The 22,557-nt window shown below is 39.8% G+C and overlaps 1 protein-coding gene across 8 annotated transcripts in view; it reads left to right on the top strand.

Moving 5' to 3' along the window:
• The window catches only part of PPIP5K1 (diphosphoinositol pentakisphosphate kinase 1), a 180,676-nt gene extending 170,281 nt beyond the window's left edge, over positions 1-10,395 (top strand). For all 8 annotated transcript variants that reach the window (XM_075858098.1, XM_075858105.1, XM_075858102.1 and 5 more), the window contains 3 exons: positions 6,314-6,451; positions 8,590-8,703; positions 9,760-10,395. In XM_075858098.1, coding sequence (XP_075714213.1) covers positions 6,314-6,451; positions 8,590-8,703; positions 9,760-10,232 — 725 coding nt within the window. In that variant the 3' untranslated portion in view covers positions 10,233-10,395. The remainder of the gene's footprint in view (positions 1-6,313; positions 6,452-8,589; positions 8,704-9,759) is intronic.
• Positions 10,396-22,557: the final 12,162 nt, after the last annotated feature.

The following is a 22,557-nucleotide window of genomic DNA, read 5'->3' as shown; positions in this document are numbered from 1 at the left end:
TGAGCGGGGCAGGCCTTGGAACGATGTGTTTACATTGTGTTTTAACACTACGTTTGCCATATGCAACAGGAAAGTTACCGGGGCTTATGCTGATTGTATGTGGCCCCATTCACCCGATGTATACCAAAAGGGCACTCTATTGTTATACATCGGACCGGTACAGCTCAGTATATACTGTTTTTTCACTATGTAGGGAATACCGTAGTAGCCTGCCCTATTACACACTGATGCATCCAGTAAAAACGTATACCAAGCGGTATACATTTTTTCACAAAGGGACTCTATGGACAGCATATGCCACTCTATGTCTATACTTTGGAGCCTTCCATTGGCGTTATACTTCAGAAAAAACTCCCGGCATATACCTCCAAGGGATGGCTCTGACATAATGTGAAACAAATCCGAAATTCTAATAAATATCATTAAATAAAACGTGCAGCACCAATATTTAGCTGGTCTGGGGCAGTTAAGGGGTTCATGTCAGAATCCCCAGTGGTCTAGGGCATTGAAGGGGTTAATGTCAAAATCCCTGGTGTCTAGGGCGTTGAAGGGGTTAATGTCAGAATCCATGAAGGTCTAGGGCAGTGGATTTATTAATTTCAGGATCACTTTTTGTCTAGTGCAGTAAAGGGGGTAATATTTGATTCCTGGGGTCCAGTGGTTACTCACCTCTCTAGACTCCAGCGTTGTCTTAAGCTTTAGCAGGAAGTTGAACACTGGTCAGCTTTCGGTTCTCTCCCTGCATTGATCATGTAGATGAGTGTAGGGAGGGGAAAGAGAGGACGGAGCAGCTGTAGCTGTACAGCTGCTCCATCCTCTTTGTGATCTGGCAGAGCGTTTTGGTAGCACTCTGCCTGATCATTAAGAGGTGAGCTCAGGGAGTCTGCTTGGGAGAAGACCACCTCTGAGCAGGGGGAGCTTGTGAGCTGTGCGGCTGTGCAGCTTAAAGGGAATAGTGATTACAGCAAGAAGTTGCTGGTATTTTATTTATAGTTTTCGGAATATACATGTTATATTAGAAGATCTACAGAGCTATATATAGCAATATTATCTACATGCTGTAAAGTTTTTAACAAAAATATGAACTAGCTTAACATCTTGAGAGACATGAACATTTACAGTTATTAAATGGGTTAATTCATCCTAAAAATAAATGATGTAGGATCAGTATCTAATACGGTCTGTGTGATCAGTGGCTCTCAAGTCTACATGTTCATCATGTCTCAGGTAATCGGAGAATAACAGTGATGTACTGATCGAAGACTTGTCTGAACTGAACAGTGGCATGATGGCCAATAGCCCCTTATAAAAGGTTATAGCTGTTCGCATATCCTCAGCAACCCGTCTGTCTCAAAAGTTTGATTTCACAGCTATACTAGCACTGTGCTCTCTGCAGGGAGAAGAGTAATTTACAAAGAGTGATACCATGCCATTGCCCATCTCCGTCCGTGCAGATTGAGGTTATACTTGCTGGTAGTGGCTAGGTACAAAGCAGCACCACTACCTCTGGAAACCGAGTGCAAAAAAATATCACGTTATTTTTATATTTATTTATTTTTAAAGAAGCAGTTGTGGGGAATGTTTCTAATTCACATAGTGCAGCTTTGCATGAATATTATTTAGTCAAAACAATGAAGGGATGGAGAAATAACTTTTATTTTTCTAATTTTTGGATCCAGTTTTGGCTAAAGAAAAAATTGAAAACATATTAGATGAGACATTAGGCTTTGTTCATCTTTGCGTTGAACGCTCCGCAGTACGCAACAATTTTTTGTTTGGTAATTTGATGGACAGCATGAAGGAAACTCGACGGAACCCATTATAGTCTATGGGTTCCGTCGGGCGCCGTTGGTGTCCCTCATGCTACAGATCCGGCACTTCCATACTTTTCGTTATTTTGTTCCAATGGCGGCACAGAATAAAGGAAAATCTAGCGCAGATGTGAACACAGCCTCAGGTTTTTAGGAACCATTGAGTGTTGAACTGTCAGCAATTAAACTCTGGCTGAATGTGCTGTTACTGAATGGCTCCAGCCTTTTATTGATCTTCATTACAATACACAGGTCATAACCCGCAAATTCCATGTTCTGCGAAGAAGGGATATTCTGTTTGCAGTATCTGCTTGCATTCTTGTGTTATTAAATACTGAATCATACAAGTGCCTACAACATTGTGTTGCATGCATATATGGTTTCTATTAGTCTGAAGGAGAAACCCAAAACATTGAGTATTAGCAACTTGTATGAATCTTTGTGCATGCAATAAAATATGAACAAGTCTCCTCTGTGTTGTTTACAAAATTGTGTGGTGATTGGTCATAAGCAGCATTCGTCAGCCATAGGTATAATACCGTATGTAAAATGTAATGATTAGAAGTAGAATTGTCTAAGAAACTTTGATGTTTTATTGTTATTTTTCCGTAATATTGTAATGTCAGAAGGGAATAAGTAGAAATCGACCGTGCTCGTAATTACGACTCGTAATTACGAGCACGGGCGGGCACGGCTGGCCGCCGGCAGCCGGCCGCTTTTGCGAGCCGTGCTGTCATTATAAAGTATAGCAGCACGGCCCGTAAAATAGAAAAATAGAACATGTTCTATTTTTTTAACGGCACGGGCACCTTCCCGTGAGAAAACGGGCAGGTGCCCGTGGGTAACAGAAGTCTATGAGCCCGTTATTGCGGGTCGTAATTACGACCCGCAATAACGGGTGTTTTTACGGTCGTGTGCAACTCTGGGCTAAAAATTCAGGGGAATATGTCTTAACTTTTTTTACAAACTCATCTTAAGACCAGATTCACACAAACGTGGGGAAACTCGGACATGAAAAACTTGACGTTTTTGACGTTCGAGGTGCCCTCGTTCAGGTTCCGTTCTCTTGATCCCCATAGACTTGAGCCTATGGAGGGACCCATGAAAACGGAACAAAATAGGACATGTTCTATTTTTCAACGGATCCTTCCCACGGTCTGTTGAAACAACGGCCATGTGAACGTCCCCATTGAAATACATGCGTCCGTGTAACGACCATTGTTTTAACGGCCGTCACACGGATGTATTCAACGTTCATCTGAATAAGGCCTAAAGTTAAATTACATCTTACTGTTTATATTTTTGCAAACTTTTGTAACCCTATTATACTGGGGGGGGGGGGGGGTAGTGGTAATACACCTGAGATAGCTGTTGGCCCAATGCTATGAGGGTCTTCCTTTTATACACATTCGAACATTTATAGCTTTTAGTGTTCTTGGAAGTTGTTGGTTTACCTATTATTGTATTTAAGGACGATGCTTGCTGGCTGTAAAATTACCTTTGGGACACTTTAAACTGCAGACGCATTTCATGCTCATCCTAGAGGTAGTTGTCAATTCATGACACTTAATGGTGTTTGAGGTGTCCAAAATGCAGCTCAAGATATCATAGTGGGGTCACTGTGTATTCGAGAATCCTGGCTGGTTAGTTGCTAGAATTATTTTATTAATTCTTTTGCAACTTTTAGTTTTATTGGAAAATGACCAATCACTGAATATTTTCATGTATTTTCTAACAACTCTGTTTAGCAAGATTCTCACGGACTGTAGGTTTCTCTTTGGGGCAACACACAATGAAAATACTTGAAATAGTTATTAATTAAACTACTTTATACATTTCCCAAAGGTGTTCACATAATAGTACCTTGTGGTGTTCACATTGTTCAGAACAAGTGAAAAATTGTGTGTTACTGGATATATATAGTAATGCACTCCATAAACGCTTATTAATGTAGCAGAACAGAAAATCTGGCCTTGTTGCCCATAGCAAACACAGTGTTGCTTTAATTATACAAACAGTTTAAGAAATGATTGCTGATATCTGGTTATTTGTTACGGGCAACAAAGTATTCTTTTCCTTTGGTGCTCAGGTCTAAAAAGGACATTGGTCGCCAAATTAGAAATTAATTATTAGCAAAATTTTATTACATGTAAAATATAGAAAGTGTTTACACTAGGTGATGGACAGACTGGCGGCAGGGTTTACACTAGACTGTGGGCAGCCTTTACACTAGACTGGACTGACTGGCAGCATCCTTTACACTAGACTGTGGAATGACTGACGGCAGCATTTACACTAGACTCTAGAATAACTGACGGCAGCATTTACACTAGATTAGTGTAAATAGTACCGTCGGTCATTCCACAGACTGTGAAATGACTGACCTGGGGCACTTACAATATACTGTGGAATCATTGGCGGTAGCATTTATACTAGGCTGTGGACTGACCGACGGTAGCGTTTACACTGGACTGTGGAATAATTGAAAGCAGCATTTACACTAGACTGTGGACTGACCGACGGTACCATTTACACTGGACTATGGAATGGCTGACTGCAGCTTTTACACTAGATTGTGGAATGACTGGCGGTAGCATCTACACTGGACTGTGGAATGACTGATGGCAGCATTTACACTAGCTAGTGGACTGACCGATGGTTGCATTTACACTGGACTGTGGTAAGGCCCGAAGCAGCGTTTACACTAGATTGTGAACTGACTGATGGCAGCTTTTACAATAGACTGTGGATTGACTCTCGGTAGACTAACTGACGGCATTGTTTACACTAGACCGTGGACTGATTGAGGGCAGTGTTTACATTAAAATGTGGACTGAACAGTGACTGCAGCATTTACACTAGACTGTGGACTAAACGACAGTAGCGTTTGCACTAGACTGTGGACTGACCAGCGGCATTGTTTACAATGGAGTTTGGACTGACCAGCGACAGCATTCACATTAGACATTAGACTGTGGACTGATTGACTGACCGTAGTGTTGCTCTATGTTCTGGTTACCATCAGCCAACACTAAAGGGGGGGGGGGCGTAGGAACTTACGCCATACTGTTATACAGTTATATATTGACTGAATAATAACAAAGTGTACAGCAAGCTCCTCCTAGAGGTGGTCAGGCCGCCAGAATGTTATGTTTTAAATCTTTGTCTATGCAGAAGTGCTCTAGGCTTAACAAAAATATGACTTCCGCACCTTTGGCTCCAAAGTCTAAACGTTTAGGAGCCAAATTATATTTTTTGGTCGTATTAGAGACCCTTTTAGTTGCCATATGGATACTTGCTTTTCCGTCAGACAGTTTTGATAAATGTCGCCCAATTGTGTGTGTATGTGTACGCTAGGGGTATTCAAATTTAGACTATACATTCCACCAGGGAGTAGTAATGAGGTTCATTGTGAGTTCTATGGAATATATAATGACCCTGTTTTAAATGACTACTCAACAGAAAATCATTACTGCACATTCAAATTTGTAGAGAATTTGTTCGTTTAAAGGGAATCCTTAAAAAGTCATTTGTGTATGCTGGATGGTTTCATAATTACAGTTTTACTTGTTTTGACACTTAAGAGGACACTAAAAAAGGACCTGTCAACGCCCCTATCTGTTTAAGTAAATAATTGTTTTCCCCATGAAATAACAATTTTCGAGCATCTACGGAACGCCCTTCGTGTTTTATTCTTCATAGAAATTTATGAATAAATTGATAGCTGGGTGGTACCAGTTGGTGGTATGTCCCTTCACAGTGGAACACTGTCAGAGTGAGACTGTGTAGGGATACACCCTTTTGACAAGGGGAATAGAGGATTGTGGAACATACACAAATCCCTGTAGAATAAAAACCTTAAACCTACTTGCCTTTCCAATTCCATTACTGCACTGTGGAATTAGACATCAGTGAGGAAGAGGCATACAACGTTAAATCAAAGAAAATGAGGAACTTAGAGAATATCTCTTCATGATAGCCACCATTTTGGTATATATGAGAAAAGTAGTGATGAGTAGGAGAGGTTGAAGCGTTAATCTTCAGATTCACATACATAAATGATCAGTGGAGGGAAAGTAAAATAGACATGACAAAGTATTAAGACAGATGGAGGAAATCCAGTTGGATGGGGGTTTACCAAATAAATTTACAAACTCCATTAAGATGCCTACCCTACTCCATTAAGATGCCTACCCTACTCCATTAAGATGCCCAAAGTACTGTAGAATATTTATATTGGTTAAAAAAAAAGATTAGGGTAGTGAAGATAGAATACTGAAAATCACATGGCAGTGGGTGCTGCTGTTAAACGATGGATATTCTATTAGTTCAATATAGCTGGTTGAATGTGTGCATGGTTTGGGCAATGCAAGGAACATCATAGTGTATGCATTCGTAGAAGGCAGAGGTTTTTATTTCTATGGAGTCTTTTGATTTGATGGTCTACTATATAAATATGCAGACATATTAACATTTGTAGTCCTTCTGTTTTTTTCTTACAGGGTTTGAAGGATGTTCAATGGTTCCTACCATCTACCCACTGGAAACTCTACACAACTCATTGTCTCTCAGACAAGTCAGCAAGTTCTTAACAGATGTTTGTAAAACGTTTGCCGAGACTCATTCAAGAGGATCAGCAGGTATAGTAAAATTACTTAACTGTTATCATTGGATTTTTTCTGTTTTTTTAGGAGAGAGGTTGCTCATAACATTATACAGTGCCGAGTCGAGTTTGTTGTTGGCATTATGATATGACAATGTCTTATACATACACTCAATGGCAGCTTTAGAGACACCCATCTAGTAGCGCAATGGACCTCTTTTGGTCTTCTGAACTGCAGCAATTCGTTAAGGCATAAATTCCACTAGATGTTGACATCGTTCTGCAGGAATATTAACCCATGTGGACAGGATAGCTTCTCGCAGTTGATGCTAAAGTGTCCTTCTGCCATAGCATAAACAGTTGCCATGAAGGGATAAACTTGGTTGGCCACAATGCTTATGTAAGTCCTATTCTTCAATCATCCATCAGATGGGTATCCGAGAGCCCACGGTGTGCCAAGAAAACTTTCACCACACCATTACTCCACCTCCACCAGCCTGAACTGTTGACACCTTATAGGAAGGGTTCATCGATTCATGCAGTTTGCACCAAATTCTGACCCTCCTATCAGCATGGTGCCACATTGTTTAATCTCACCAGGCGATGATTTTCCACTGCTCAATGGTCCAAATTTTGCGCTATTTTGCCCACTGGAGTTTTTTCTTTCTGTTTCCCTTAGACAGTAATGGCACTCTTCTGCTGTTATAGCCCATCCGTACTAAGGAACGACAAGTTGTGCTTTCTGACATGTTAGTTGGAGCACCAGCGTTGTATTCGGCTGCAATTTGATTGACTGTGTACTGCCTGTTCATCAGAACAATTTTTGACGTCCTCCTCTGACCCCTTTTGTTGACAAGTTGATTATGTCTACAGGGTCCCCTTTTGGTGGATGTTTTTCCTCGATAACACCATTCTAGGTATACTCTCAACACTGTTGCATGAGAAAATCCCGCAAGGTTGGCAGTTTTTTAAATACTTGCCCTGGCCAGTCTAGTACCGATAACCACACCTCGTTTGCGCTCAGATCGCTTGATTTTCCCATTCTAATATGGATTCACACTAAAACGAATCCACGGAGAACTTGCTCACATGATTTTATGCGGCACTTTGGGATCAGATGTCTAGTTTCTAGCTCCAATCTTGAAAGGGCAGGTGTCTCTAATAAAGTGGCCATTCAGTGAATATGGTTTTCTTACAGAAAAAAAAAAAAAAAGTTATGCTAACTCATTTATGATTGCAAATAAAAGAACAGTCAAATGACAAAACCAGCCTTGCTACATCTTTGCCTGAAAGAGAAATTCCAGTTTAGATATAATAAATTGTATTTAAGCCACTACTCCCATAGGTGATGCTTACCTGCTATTTACTTAGTAGTGTATTAGCTGCTTCTTAGCTGTGCTCTATTAGGGCACAGCTATAATCAGTGACTGCAGCTTAGTTGTATGGTAGTCCATAGTCAAAGCTACTAAAGAAGTCTGAGGTAGTCAGAAACACACCTCATATTTAATCAGGGGCTCCGACTGCTTTTTATTTATCATTCCCTCATGCTAAACACTGCAGCTCTGTGTTCTTAGATTGGCTGCTGTGTATAAGCACAAGCTCTCCATGATTTCTGTGTTGAGATGATTTCCCTTACAGCAAAGATGGAGTGGTTCTAAACCACAAGAAACTGAACCACCATTGAAATAAGATTATCTGGTAACTCCCACATATATGCTGAGCCAAATGAACCTCAGAAAGGGGGAGCCTGGATTTCCACTCTAAAGAAATAAATGTGGTCAGTCTGCTGCATGAAATAGGCAATTCCTCCCTACCTGAATGTTTCTGATTCTCCTAAAATGTTGATTGTATTCATTAGTTTTGCAGTGTTGATTTTGCTGTCCCATTGCAGTGCAAACAAAGATTTTCCTTTATATAAAACCAAATCAAATGTCTCCCAGGTCATAGTTATTAGTGAGACAGATATATTATCTAAAAATAGATATACATTAGCAGCAAAGTGTCCCCGGTGTGGCCAAATGGAGAAAAGAGGAAAAGTCCTGAATTCCTCAACCTCAATGAAAATGTCAAATATCCTCTCTTCCATGATTTATATGACCTTTCACAATCAGATCTACTTAAAGTGGTATCTCTATCGCAGCGGAGTAATCTCTACCATTTGTTCAATTATATCAGCGGGATGTGACTCCATGATGAACCGCCATACACCAGGAGATGTGTATTTGCCTAACAGGATTCTCTCATCTTCATCCCTTCCTTTACGACAACGCTCGGAGCGGCCTCCTTGGTGTAAGCAGTTTTTCTGTATATGTTACTATATAAAGACTGCATGGATATGTGTGGTGTATAAAAATCTGTATGTAGTACTGCTATGAAACACTGTAGGTAGGTGAAATTTATTGTTATCCATCTTTGCAGTGGCATATATGGATATGCTCTTCTTATCCTGCGGATATCAATGTTTGTATGTTCCTTATTGATTAAAGTTTTAAATGTGACATATTGTAGTTATTAACAAACACAATAACTCAATTTAATTAATGTCTTAATGACCATCTACATTTTTTCACACTAAATAACTTGTTAAATTAATTCCTCAGGTTATTATGGTTGTGTGGATACCTAATATATGTAGTTTTGTTTTGGTTTTTATGTGTAGTATTTACAGAAAAACTATTTTATTCTAAATGATCACTTTTTTATTAATGTTTTTATTAAAAAAATTATTATGAAAGGATTGCTATATTATTTCTACTTACAATATATTAGCATACTCCTGTATGCGAATACATTATCTTCTGTGTCACTTTGACGCAGGCTTCTATTAGGGCAACAATAGTGTGCCCTTACAGCAGGCTTACTGAACCGCATCCCTGGGGTCCTTTCTAGTTTCCCAGGGCTTACTGCAGGGGGTTTCCCCAGGCTAAGATCACGTCACATGGAAAGCTGGTGATGCAATCAAAGGGAATCCCCTTTGATCCCTACGGTCTTTGACAGTGGCATGATCAAAGTGTGAAATGGCCGGTCGTACTCAAGAGGCCTCTCTAAGAACAGAAGCTGTTAGTTATAGCTTGTTCTTAGAGAATGAACGCTCATTAGCCTCTTCTATAGCGACACCAAAAGACGTCTCTGTAGACTCGGGACCTGCACTGACTGCCGGCAAAAGACAGCGGGCAATCATTAAAGGGTTAAAAGGGCCCGTTGTCTGTATATGACTGAATACTATACTTTGTACTATTCGTATAATACTGTTAAGTACGTTTTAGATTTTCCATCATGAATCACTACTTTTAGTTATGGAATGATTTCAGTAAATGGTAACAAGCTCCTTTTTGCCATTAACAGATAGCAGCGGTCCATCCAGCACCGTGTCAAGTGCAGGGCCTTCATCTCCAACCACTATAGATCTTTCAGCACGCTTCAACTTTAATGAAAAGACACAGACTGAAGAGCAAGTAAGAAAGCTGAATCTTGACATGTTTCAACCCCAGCAAACACAAAGTGAAGACATAGCCAGTAGTCAAGACGTATGTCATAACACACCTCCAACCGAAGAACCTCTAAATAACAACCCATTCTATCTGTCACCGCTGCCTTCTTGTGACATAACGGCACCATCACAGCCATGCGTGGAAGACGAGACTGGTTTTGTTCCAGAGCCACCAAGCAAGGATTTAGTTCCAATTGAGGAGCCTACAAAGGAGACAACATCTACAACATGGAACATGGACTCCGATGATCGAATACTTCAGCAGTCCGCACTAAATGAGCAACTATTGAAAGAGCTTTCCATCCATGGGCAAGAAACCTCACTTTAATTCACAAAATAATGGCAGTTATCAGACCCAATGTGGATCAAACAGTAGAGATAATTTCCAATCTTATGTTCTACGTAAAACAAGAAGTGACTTAAGACTTTAAACATGTTATTGTTTTTCATTGGATCAATAAAATGAACAGGTGTCTAGGACGCTCAAAAAAGACTTAAAAATGTGCTTGAATTAAAGTGTCGGTATGACTCCTGGATCAGGATCAGCTGACTAGAGTGAAATAATTGATCTATTTATAAGCTGCTGAAAAATGATTTATTATGGGGAGTAAGATTCTGCTGGCTTTTACATGAGAGATACTGGGAAATAATGATCTTTCTACCACTGATTTACCATCCTTTGGTCAGATGTTCTTATTTATGGACTGGTAGCAACATGTAGACTCGGAAGTCACCAGTTTAGTTGCACTCTAATCCTATTTGCTTTCAGTAAACCGTTTGGACTTTTTGCTTTTACGACAGCAGATTAACTGACTTTGTGTAAATCAGACGATTGTGAAAGAATACTTTGCCATACTGAAGAGCCACTGATCTAGTCCTTCAGCACCACCTATAACATGCTCATACTTACCAAGCTGATGATCGAGAAGATTGTTTTGCGACGAAAACGACCTAAATACTTTTGCAGTGAATGAACATAATCCATTTATTTATTGACATTTATTTTTATATTCATCTATTTTAGTATTCTCTTCATATTCGTCCTAGCAATGCTGGTAATGATGCTACGTCCATATCTTACCACCGTTCGGGAATAACTGATAGATGTGTAATACATGATTATTTAAGGTGATATTGAATACAGTTTGGAAACTACTGAATATTGAAGCTTCTTTCAACCACTTCACTCTTAAGACTGTGTTAATGGTGTAGTACTATGGTGAGTGCAATACAACTCCGATTATCTACTTTGAGAACAGGCAGTAGAATGATAAGACACCTTCTAGCCGGAGTTAATTTCTTAGAGTATTTGGTGTCAATACATTGAAGGATTCATCACTATTGTTCTGTAAATGTGTCTGCACTGAGCTATTACGTCATACACAATTTGTACTTGACGCTCTTGTGGTATGACTTATTCTGCCAGTGAGATCTTAACTAAGAATTACTTTTGAATGTGCGTGTTAGGATCTACATTCAATGGCGGAATTTCATTTATTCTGCCTACTTTGGTGGACTGTGTGTAGAATATACTGCCAGGTGTTCCTCTTTTGGACACTTAAGAGATTTATACTAAAGTAGCTAGAGCAGTTATGGCTTTATATTTTGTATATTGATTGGACTTTACAGGGTGCATTTTAGTCCTGTTGAATACTTGAAATCACTACTGAGCAAGAATGTTATCTTGCATATAATTCACAGTCCACTTATCGAACAAATGTTTCAGTGCCAAAACAAAATAACAATAATAATCATTTTCTATTTTTTAAAGTATTGCTATGAAAAAGTAATCCTATAAACTTAAGGAAAACCTGCAGTGGAATGTAATCGGGGACTATAATAAGTGAATACAAGCCTACACTAGACGATGGCCACACTAACTAGAATGCACCCTGTGCTCTTATACTTGACCGCAGATTATGGCTACCGGTTTTGCTATACTGAAATCTGGTTTTATAAACATACAGGTAGATTTTTCTAACACGTTTTAAAGCATTCTTTAATTTTCTAGTTACATCGTGAGATAGATAAATAAAAAAAAAACTGGTAATTTATTGTAAATAAGAGAAATAAGAAAAAAAAACATAAAAGTAAACAAACAACAAAAGCAAATAATAATACAAACTTTTAATAAAACCGGAAGCTATAATTGTAGTCAGAAAAGGGTTTGTTGTATCAGAAGTAAAGAGATAAATGCTATTTTTAAAGTAATCTATTAAAGTTTAAATGAATAAATCTATTATATATAAAAGTTTATGTGGAAACGGTTGTCTAATGTATTTCTCAATACTGTATGGACCACGTTACCGCTGTGCTGAAAAAAGGAAGTTTGTGTCGGTTTTAATCCTCTCTGTTTTTGTGACCAGTAGGTGTTATGTATACATATTCTGGATGCTCTGGCTATATACACCATTGTAGATTTATTTTGTGGGTGGGTATGTTGTAAATTGTCACTTTATGTTGTGGTTATCTTTATAATTGTTGTCTCACTGCTGTTTGTATAAGTTATATAGTACATGAGTTTTCTGTTCTGATTTCATTCCTGCTATGGCCATTTACACAGTAGGCTTCTTTATTTGAAAAGGGTATAAAATATAAGGAAACAAGGGAAAACTTATTGCAACCTCTTTATGTCCCCATTACCAAGGTAACATCAGTCTTATTTGTTATTGTGCACAAAAAAAATGCATTTGATGATACTGTATGAGGGAACCTCCTAAAAAATCTTATCGGATTTGGAAAACTCCATCCATAGCTTATATATATAGGACTGTCCTAGCATTGTAGGTTGACAAAGTTCCTAACCATTATTTAGATTTCGGTTTTTGTAAGTGCTCTAGTGATAATGATGACGCCCTACAATATATAAAAGGTAAGGTAATTGTGTCATATATTGCCCTACTATGACTTTCTGAAAATCCGCCTTTGGTAAAGGTTTTGACAAGAAAAATTCTCAGCATTTATGGAAGATTTTGTTTTCCGCATTGCTACTTTTTCAAAATCTCGGCACAATGTACTCCTGAAAATAAAAAAGCAGCAATTATTTCAGCCTAGTCCTTCCATAGAAGGTGGAATGTAAATGACAACGGGCTTATTGTTTATGGTTAAGAAACAGATCAAGTGTGAGCTACCACGAGGTGCCCACATTAGTGACTTTTATCTAATTCTATTGCCATTCTTGTACATAATTAATTTTGGGGTATTAATCTTTAAGTAAAGATGCATAAGCTTGCATGCCTGACCTGTAAGGCCTCCCACACACGAGCGTGTTTGGTCGTGATATACGGTCCGTACGTTGGCCGTATTTCCCGGACCGAACACACTTGGCAGAGAGTCGGGCTCCTAGCATCATAGTTATCTATGACGCTAGGTGTCACTGCCTCGCTGCGGGAAAACCGTCCCGTACTGAAAGCATGATTACAGTCCCGCAGCGAGGCAGTGACACCTAGCGTCATAGATAACTATGATGCTAGGAGCCCGACTCTCTGCCAAGTGTGTTCGGTCCGGGAAATACGGCCAACGTACGGAGCATATATCACGGACCAAACACGCTCCTGTGTGGGAGACCTAAAACCGTAGGGGCAGTCATTTTATAAACTGGTCACAGTATTCAGTTTGTCTCCTAACCATGACTTTTTAAAAACATGTAGGACTGAGGAAAACTTGATTGTTCATTCTATAAAATGACTGCTTCTGCGGAAAAATCCAATAGACACATCATAGGAATTATAATGCAATGTTTCACAATGCGGCTCTCACACTGGACAACAGGGCAAATAAATCAGATCCGAACTGGATTTAGGCTGATCATGAACAAATGTTTTACAATGTCAAGGGATTCCTATTTCTTAAGAGTTTGCCCAGACTTATGTAAATAAAGCTAAATTGTGTATCACAGTTATTCAACTTACTAATATACTTTCAGTATCTCTGCTTGCTATCAGGGAATGAAACATTGACCGGTTACATTCAAAGGCTGAATACCTCTCCTGACCAGTTCTGCGCACAAAGTTGCTAAGGTTATTGCAATGTTTCCAGGTAAATTAGGGCTATGAGCTAACCTAGGCTGACACATTGTAACAAAGTGATCAGCTGTGTGATCAGGACTAGGTCAATACTCTATTTTCTGTTTTTTACAAGTAAACATTGTATGCTTCCACTTACTGACAGCAAGCAGAGATAATAACAATCAGGCATTTAAATAAAATATGTTCGTTTTGGCAATAGAACTCATTTTAAGGGGTTGTACAGGGTTAGAAAAACTTGGCTGCTTTCTTACAGAAACACCTGTCCATGGGTTGTGTCCTGTATTGCAGCTCCGCTTCATTGAAGTGAATGTTTCACACAACTTGTGGACAGGTTTGTCACTGTATTTGGGAGGAAGCAGACTTTTTTTGTTTTGTTTTGTTTTTTCATCCTGTTAAACCCTGGGGTGTTTTTTGGAGCAAACTTTACAATGACATTCATGACATCATGGTACATCCTGCATCTTAGACCTTGACTTCACACTATTACAGATGTTGTCCAGGCTATAGCTAATTTTAATTTAGCCCTATTCTTGAAAAATAAGCAATTTTTTTTCAATATAATATTTGTGAAAAAATCCCCTCCCTCCCTATGGCGCCCACTGAACTGAGCACCGCTGCATCTAAACATTGAACTTTATGGGTAAAGTCCTGTAAATCAACATTTCTTTCTTTTTAAATTAAAGTATTTACCATAAACCGTTTATTAATTAGCAACATACCATAATATAATGTACCTATTGAGACGGCAAAGGTAAATGAAGCACCTTTAGGCTCACTGTTGCCATATCTTTCTATAATTGTATGTTATTCATATGTTGAATTGTATACTAGGTCTGAGGCAGACTATGTAGAGATTGCCTAAGCTACATTAAAGCCATACATTTTAATAAATACCTGTATGAAAGCGTACTGAAGTAAAATATACCTTTAAAAGACTGAGAGGACTGTTTCTACAGTCCTTGAATGGTTAAAACCCCATGTCTGTCATTGTATCTCATTGTTCTGTGTTGCATATGGTACAGTATTATTGCTAAAAAAATAATAATGCACTCACATCCTATGGAACTGTACAAAAATACATAAAATGGCTTCTTGTTGAATTGCAGCACTCCTGTGTTAAAGCAATAAAGTTGTTTTAAAAACTTGTACAATTCTCTTTTAGAGTCATATTTTTTAGGCCTGTCATTGTGAAGTTACAAAATGGACATGACTCTTTGCAACTTCACTAAGCCTCATTTTTAGAGCACTGCTCTAAAGCAATTCCAGTTTATATTTCAGTGAAAATGCTCCATAGGCCTAGTTCACGTCATGCTAAATGGCCTACATGTGACCTATAGGCCGGGAAAAGCTTCCAATATACGTTAAACGTAGGCTGTGACAGATGCCACCATCACTGTAGAAGGTATTGATATCCGTTACCCAAATATGTAATGAACTTGGGTCATAAGAGTTAATTCTGTATCAGTTCAACGAATACCATTATAGTGTATGGGCGAAGGATGCCACTATTAGGCATCCATTTAACGTATCCATCACCCATAGACTATAATGTATCCGTTTAACATACAGATGTAGCCAAGTTTATCTTGACTCTGATAACTTGCTGCAGCGTGATATCACTGTTGATTTCAGCACTCAGGGCAGGACAGTTTTTGGTGGTGAGCGGAGACTGCCGGATTATTACCATAAAAGATGTGAAGTGTTTGCAGACCGTTATTTACGGACAGAGGAAGAATATAGGAGAGGGGATAACGGCAGTGAACTTTTTACAGCAGCGGCCAACGAGGGGTGAGTAGAGTTAAATAGTGAAATGCTAGTGACATGTTCCCTTTTAAATAGCTCCGGTGCCTCCACTCAATCAAGCTATATGATTAATAAGGGCAGTCTCAATTGAAAAAAATATATATAATAAAAAATTTTATGTAGCGCCAACATATTCCACAGCACTTTACAATTCAGAGGGAACAAGTACAGACAAAAACAAAACATTACACAGAGCTTACATTCTATGAGGAAAAAGGGATGACACAAAATATAAAAAGTGCTTGTTATGTACAATGGTCCAGCCATCTTTTATACACATCACAATGCGGGGTGTGGACCCACTGGGCCGTACCGCGTAGCGGGATGGCAGCTGGCCAAACAGGTATAGTACAGAGTCTATAGTCCAGAAAGGGTACCTGTGGCAACGCGGACAGTAGCAAGGCAGGCTCAGCTGGGACCAGGCAGCAGGTAGACGTCAGGCGTGGAGTAACAGAACACGACTACAGCTTGAGCACGGCATTTGACCAGGACAGCACGGGATACAGGATACACTTGGGAACTGGAAGACACTAGGAGACCATTTGCAAGACAAACTTTGGGTAACGAACAACACTCAGGCAAAGAACAAGAGGGCAGAGCCCTTTTTATAGTCCAGTAGCATTCTGGGCTAGATGCAGACTTCCTGCAATTATTCGCGCACTGGCCCTTTAAGATCGTGCACGCGCCCTCTGGAGACTGCCTCGATACCAGGAAGTGAGTGCCGGTGCCTCACGGGGATGATGCTGCAGGGAACTCACATGGCCGCGGCCGTCTAGTGGTAAGTCAGAACGACGGGCCGTGGCCATAGACGTTACAACACAGAGTAATCACATAAATCTGCATGAGCCGGTCACCAGCCAGTGTCTGTGTATGACAGATATAAAGTGCACTAGGGCGCAAGGAGTGTGGGGGATACTGCTGAATAAGGGGGTCAGGTTCTGATAACTAATGTAAAAGGGGGAGAGCAAAGGAAAGTAGTCAGATGAGGGAATGTTATAGTCCTGTCTAAAAAGATGTGTTTTCAGGGCACGCTTAAAACTGGATTTTGGGAACTAATCTGATTGTCTGTGGTAGCACATTCCAGAGGACGGGTGCAGCACGAGAAAAGTCTTGGAGACGGGAGAGGGAGGTTCAGATTATCGATAATGTAAATCTAAAGTCGTTGGCAGAACGTAGAGCGTGAGTAGGGTGGTAGACAGAGATGAGGGAGGAGATGTAAGGAGGTGCAGCACTGTGGAGAGCTTTGTGGGTGAGAGTAATAAGTTTGAATTTAATTCTGAAGGGGTTGGGCAACCAGTGTAGTGATTGGCACAGGGTAGAGGCGTTGGTGTAGCGGTTGGTCATAAAGATGAGCCTGGCTGCTGAATTAAGGATTGATTGGCGATGGGAGAGTTTAGTGAGGGGAAGACCGATTAGTAATGAGTTACAGTAAACAAGATGAGAGTGAATCGGAGCAACAATGAGAGTTTTGGCTGTTTCCTCAGTAAGAAAAAGGCGGATTCTGGAGATATTTTTGAGGTGAAAATGACAGGAGCGTGAAAGTGATTGAATGTGAGGAGTAAAGGAAAGATCTGAGTCAAAAATAACCCAGAGACAGTGGGCGTGCTGCCCAGGAGTTATTGTAATACCACACACTGAGATGGAGACATCAGGTTTAGGGAGGTTAGTAGATGGTGGGAACCCAAGGAGCTCAGTTTTAGATTTTAGAAAGCTATTTAGGTTCAGATAGAGAGAGGACATGATGTTAGAGACATTATTGCAGGTCAGTAGACTGTCATATATATATATATATATATATATATATATATATATATATACATACAAATGTGTTATCTATTACATTACTACAAGTCGATAAGGGAAAGAAAAAAAAAGCAACAGATAATAAAGGATCAACAATATCTGTCATGGATCCTGTAAAAAAGGAAGCCATGACGTCAGTGTGCAGAACCTAAGGATAAAAAGAGAAGGCTGAAAATTATAGGTAAGAAAAAATGTTTGTGCTACTGTATAAAAGTCATCCGCCAGGATTTACACATGCAAAATCATTTCCCTATTACGTGTAGAAATGTTAATGTGTGGATGTTAGTTTTGTGCTTCTGGAAATATCAGTCTTGGTAAAGTTGCGTTAATAAAAGTTGTGTAACATATCAATATACAACATATCGGGCAGAAATCGCTGGCTTTAAAGCACATATTCGGGTCGGTCAGCCAGGACATGTTCTGAAATCTGGGGGCACTGAACACCGGCTCTTGTGGTGAAGGAATTACTTCTCCTTCATGGGTAATTACCTTATTTCTTCACGGATTGTTGATGTAAGAATTTATTTTCCTTCTGTTGTCTAAATCTCCACTTCTGCTAAGGATCTTTGTTCCTGTTGCTAAGTCACCAGTAGCCATGGTAATAGCTATTTCGCCTGCTATATTAATGGCAGAATAAGATCCATCTTTGGAACAGGCTTCTTGTCCTGCCACACGTCTTATTGGCTCTCAGTATTGCTCGGAAGATTCAATTAGTCCCACTAGGGATTTTGGGATGAAAATGCAGATGGAGTTTATGGCTGGGGAAGACGGCAGTGCTGCCATGATCAGCACTAGAGGGAGATGTTACATCAAACACAATTAGTCAATTTCCCATCATTTACAGAAATGTATTAAAACTGATACAGAAAGAGAATTCTGCAACACACTTCATAACTTAAAACTTTTTGGCTCCTCTGAAATCTTCCATGCACTGAAAGCACAAACTGTCTGCCTATATTTAAAATGTTATCCTATATTCAGATAACATTTAATCTCCACTTTGTCATTCCCTCACCTACCCATCTCCCCCTGCATGCCAGCTTTGGCAGTAACTCAGATTTACATTTTATTTCAACTTTATTTTTAATGGGAATGTAGGTTAGATCTGCCCAATCTTTTTTCTATTGTAATGATCAATTTATGTACAAGTGAATATTTAGTATCTAGTGGTCTAGGACTGCATAGAGGAGTCTCCTATAACTCACCATTTCAACCCTTTATGCATCTTTTAATTCCAATGTTTAACCCCTTCCGACTGCAGGCATTTTTATTTTTGTTTTTACCTCCCCACAGTCCAAAAGCCAAAACAGTTTTTTTGTATTTTGAAGTCAACACCGCCTTATGGGGGCTTTTTTTTTTTTTGCAGGACAAGTTGTCATTTTTAATGGTATCATTTAATGAACTGGGAAACTTTAAAAAAAATTGCTTTGTAGGGTGGAATAAAAAAACAACATATTTTGGGGTTTATTTTTGACATGACGTGTTAAATTTATTCTGTGGGTCAGTACAATTCTGTCGATACCACATTTATATAGTGTTTTTTTATCTTACTTTTGAAAATAAAAACAATTTGTTTAAAAAAAATTGTTTTGTTTTTTTGTCGCCATATTCTGAGATCAATAACTTCTTTATTTTTCCGTTGATGGATCTGTGAGGTCTTGTTTTTTGCGGGGTGAACTGTTTTTATTGGTACCATTAAGGGGTACATACAACTTTTTATTCAATTTTATTTGGAGGTAAGTTGACCAAAAAACAGCAATTCTGTTTTTTATTTTATTTTTGTTTTTCTTTGTTCACTGTAAAGTAGGTTAAATGCTGTTCTATTGTAATAGTTCAGACTTTTATAGACGTGGCATTTACTTACATTTAGCAAAGCCGGAGGAGGTCAAGGCAGGTGTTAGACGATCGTCACTTTTAACAGGCCACGGTCAGGGCAGACAGACGAGGTCAAGTTCAGGCAGGGCCAGTAACAAATAATCCAAATTCAAGTCTCAGGGGAATACAGCTAGCAAGCTAGAGTATGGAACCTAAATGCTCAGGCAAAGAGCAATGGGGCTTAAGCACCCGGGAAAGCTGCATTAATTGGCAGGCGCTGGCCCTTTAAGAAAGGGATGGTCATCGCATGCATGCCCTAGTGACCAGAAGGGGAACAGCAGGAGAGCAGCGACGTGGAAGACTGCAGGCTGCATGGACCAGGGCAGACATGCGGCATTGGCCAGAAATCAGAAGATGCCAGGGAGTGATGAGTATATGTTGGTGGGAGGGGGAGACAGCGCTGATGAAGCTCCTGAAGTCACTGTCTATATAAGGACAGTTAAGCCAGGAGCTTTTCCACGACCGGAATCCCAGGGCCAAGCACATCCTAATTCTTTTCTCCGGGACTCTCGTCCTGGGGAAACTCCATGGCGTATAAGTTTAACATATACCTTAAACGCTAGCATCCATTACCCGTAGGCTCCTATGTTAAGAAAACATGTATACTGACGTATACCACACCGACAGAGGCCAAAAGGTTATTTTGGCCTCTACTATGTCTATGGAGCCCTATGAACATGTTTAGCGTGTACTTCAGGAGCTTTCCCGACGTATATGAACTAAACATGGGGCCAAAACTTTATGTGGACTAGGCTTTATCAGTAACCTTTTATGATTATTGTCTTGATTACCTAGACTGACAATAGAACAGATACATTAGGCCTTATTTACACGAACGTGTTATACGTCCGTGCTACGCATGTGGAAATCATGCGCGTCGCACGGACCTATGTTAGTGAATGGGGCTGTTCAGACTGTCAGTGAATTTCATGCAGCGTATGTGTGCTGCGTGAAACGCACGACATGTCCTATATTTGCCCGTGTTACAAATAGCTTTCTACATTGGGACAGTCATCATCCCCCCGCCTTGAAGAGGGGTATCCCAATAGGTTAATACCTAAGAGCAAAAAGAAATTGCTCTGACGAACAATCATTCAAAATTTAATGTGATGGCTTGTTCTCTACATTTCTTGCCCGTGGCTATCCAAAAAAATGCCTACATAGAGCATATGCCAGGGCCAGGGTGACAGATAGGCGAGATCTTTTAAGTGAACCTCACCATATGATCTCCTCAGATACTAAGTCCATAGAGTCCTCTTCAATTATCAGATGCATTGGTACTTACGATGCATGTTCCTCTCAGGTGAGGAAGATCTTACAAAGATACTGGCCAATCTTGTGTGCTGATTCTGACTTACGTGACCAAATCTCCCCCATTCCCAGCATCACGTATAGAAGAGGGAAGAATTTACGTGACTACCTAGTACACAGTCATTATTCCAATTCTTCATCAACATCACATGTTGGCTAAAATCGTCGGTCACAGGATCACATCCCTGTGGCAGATGTTCTTACTGTCCACATATGCCTACTACTAAAAGTTTCTGTAACACTTCAGATTAAACAGTTTATAAATTGGTTTATGTGGCTAAATGCCCTTGCCCCAAATTATATGTAGGGAAAACCATACAAGAACTTAGGAGAAGGATCTCCCGACACTTTTTGTCTATAAATAAAAAACACATTTATCGAGATATGTCAGATCCTTTCATAACGGTGACACTCGATTATTGCATTTTTGGGGTGTTTCTCAGATCAAGATGGGGCCACGAGCTGGGAACCTTGACCGCAAACTTCTGCAAGAGGAGGCCAGATGGATTTGTCGTTTGAACACTCTTAGCCCAATTGGTTTGAATGAGGGCTTTACGTTTACAGCCTTTCTCTGACGAGTAATCTACTGTATAATAATTTAAATCTGTCTATTTGGGTTTATAAATATATCAATGACATCTGGAGTTCTCTCTTGGGCTGTATTTACAGTAAATAATAGATTTCCCGATTGAGAATTCCTTTTCCGAACGTTAACTTATTAACTATGGTTTACTCCATTATTTCAACCACTTTGTTTTAACCTACCATTATTTATAGCATGCCGTTTCCCATTTACCCTAAGACCTATATATTTACTCATTGATATTTACGCATCATAAAGGTGATGGCAGAATTTGATGCAAATAGAACATAAATATAGAACGGTTTAGTACTTTCTGAACCTCCACTGATGTTATGCCAGGGTTTCCCTGGCATTTACTTTTAATACTATCAGTTGATCTGTCACCTCCGCGCAAGCGTTTGACCTTTGCCGTTTCTCTGCATCTTATCCAAGATAGTCACGGATATAAGCTTTCTGTGCGCATGCACCAAGTGTGTCATCGAATAGGTCATAGTAAATATTGCTCTATTGGTCGATCCTGATGTCTGTCAAAAGGAGAGAGGCCTGTCCTTGTCTCGAGTCCGGATTGGCTAGTATTAGTACGACCTCATTGGCTCTTGACACAGTAATCTGATTGGTCCAGTCAGATGCCTGTTTGGTGAACAGGAGGCCTGTCCTGATTGACAGGCTGTGATTGGCTGATCCTGTGTCTGTCGTATTTTCCGGCCGTCATATCATCATGGGAATTTTTCGGCGCGCTATCATTAGCCCCGGTACCCCTGAGGACGCTGGCTCGTGTAGTGAAACATATCGGGGGGCTTTGACACTTACATTTTAACTAACGTGTATCTCCGCTGGTCTCTTATAAATACACGGTCAGTCAGGCCTGGCGTTCTGCAGTCACCGGCCATATCGGCATTGTGTACCAATTGCTATACAGGCACTGTCCGATACTAATTCTCCAGCAGAGTACATGTAAAAAAGTTAAACATCTATGTGGTTAGTCTTTTGCTTGAGAAGCATAATAAAGTTATTTATTTTAACAATTAATGATAGTTGGGAAAGAAGGGTCTTTTGCCGGTGACTTTTTTTGTCCCAGGTACCTTCTGAGTCTTAACATATCCGTATTACATGTTAGAAGATTGCTAACAGTGACATTCCCCTTAAATAATCTTACCCTTAAAAATGTTCACACAGTGCGGATGCGCTGCATAAAGGTGCGCTGCATAAAGGTACACAGCGTATCCGTTCTGGAGCCCGCAGGGAATTCC

This window comes from Rhinoderma darwinii, chromosome 3 (genome assembly GCF_050947455.1).
Source record: "Rhinoderma darwinii isolate aRhiDar2 chromosome 3, aRhiDar2.hap1, whole genome shotgun sequence".
Lineage (NCBI taxonomy): Eukaryota > Metazoa > Chordata > Amphibia > Anura > Rhinodermatidae > Rhinoderma > Rhinoderma darwinii.
Note: the sequence above shows the minus strand (reverse complement) of the source record. Positions and strands in the feature narration are given on the sequence as shown.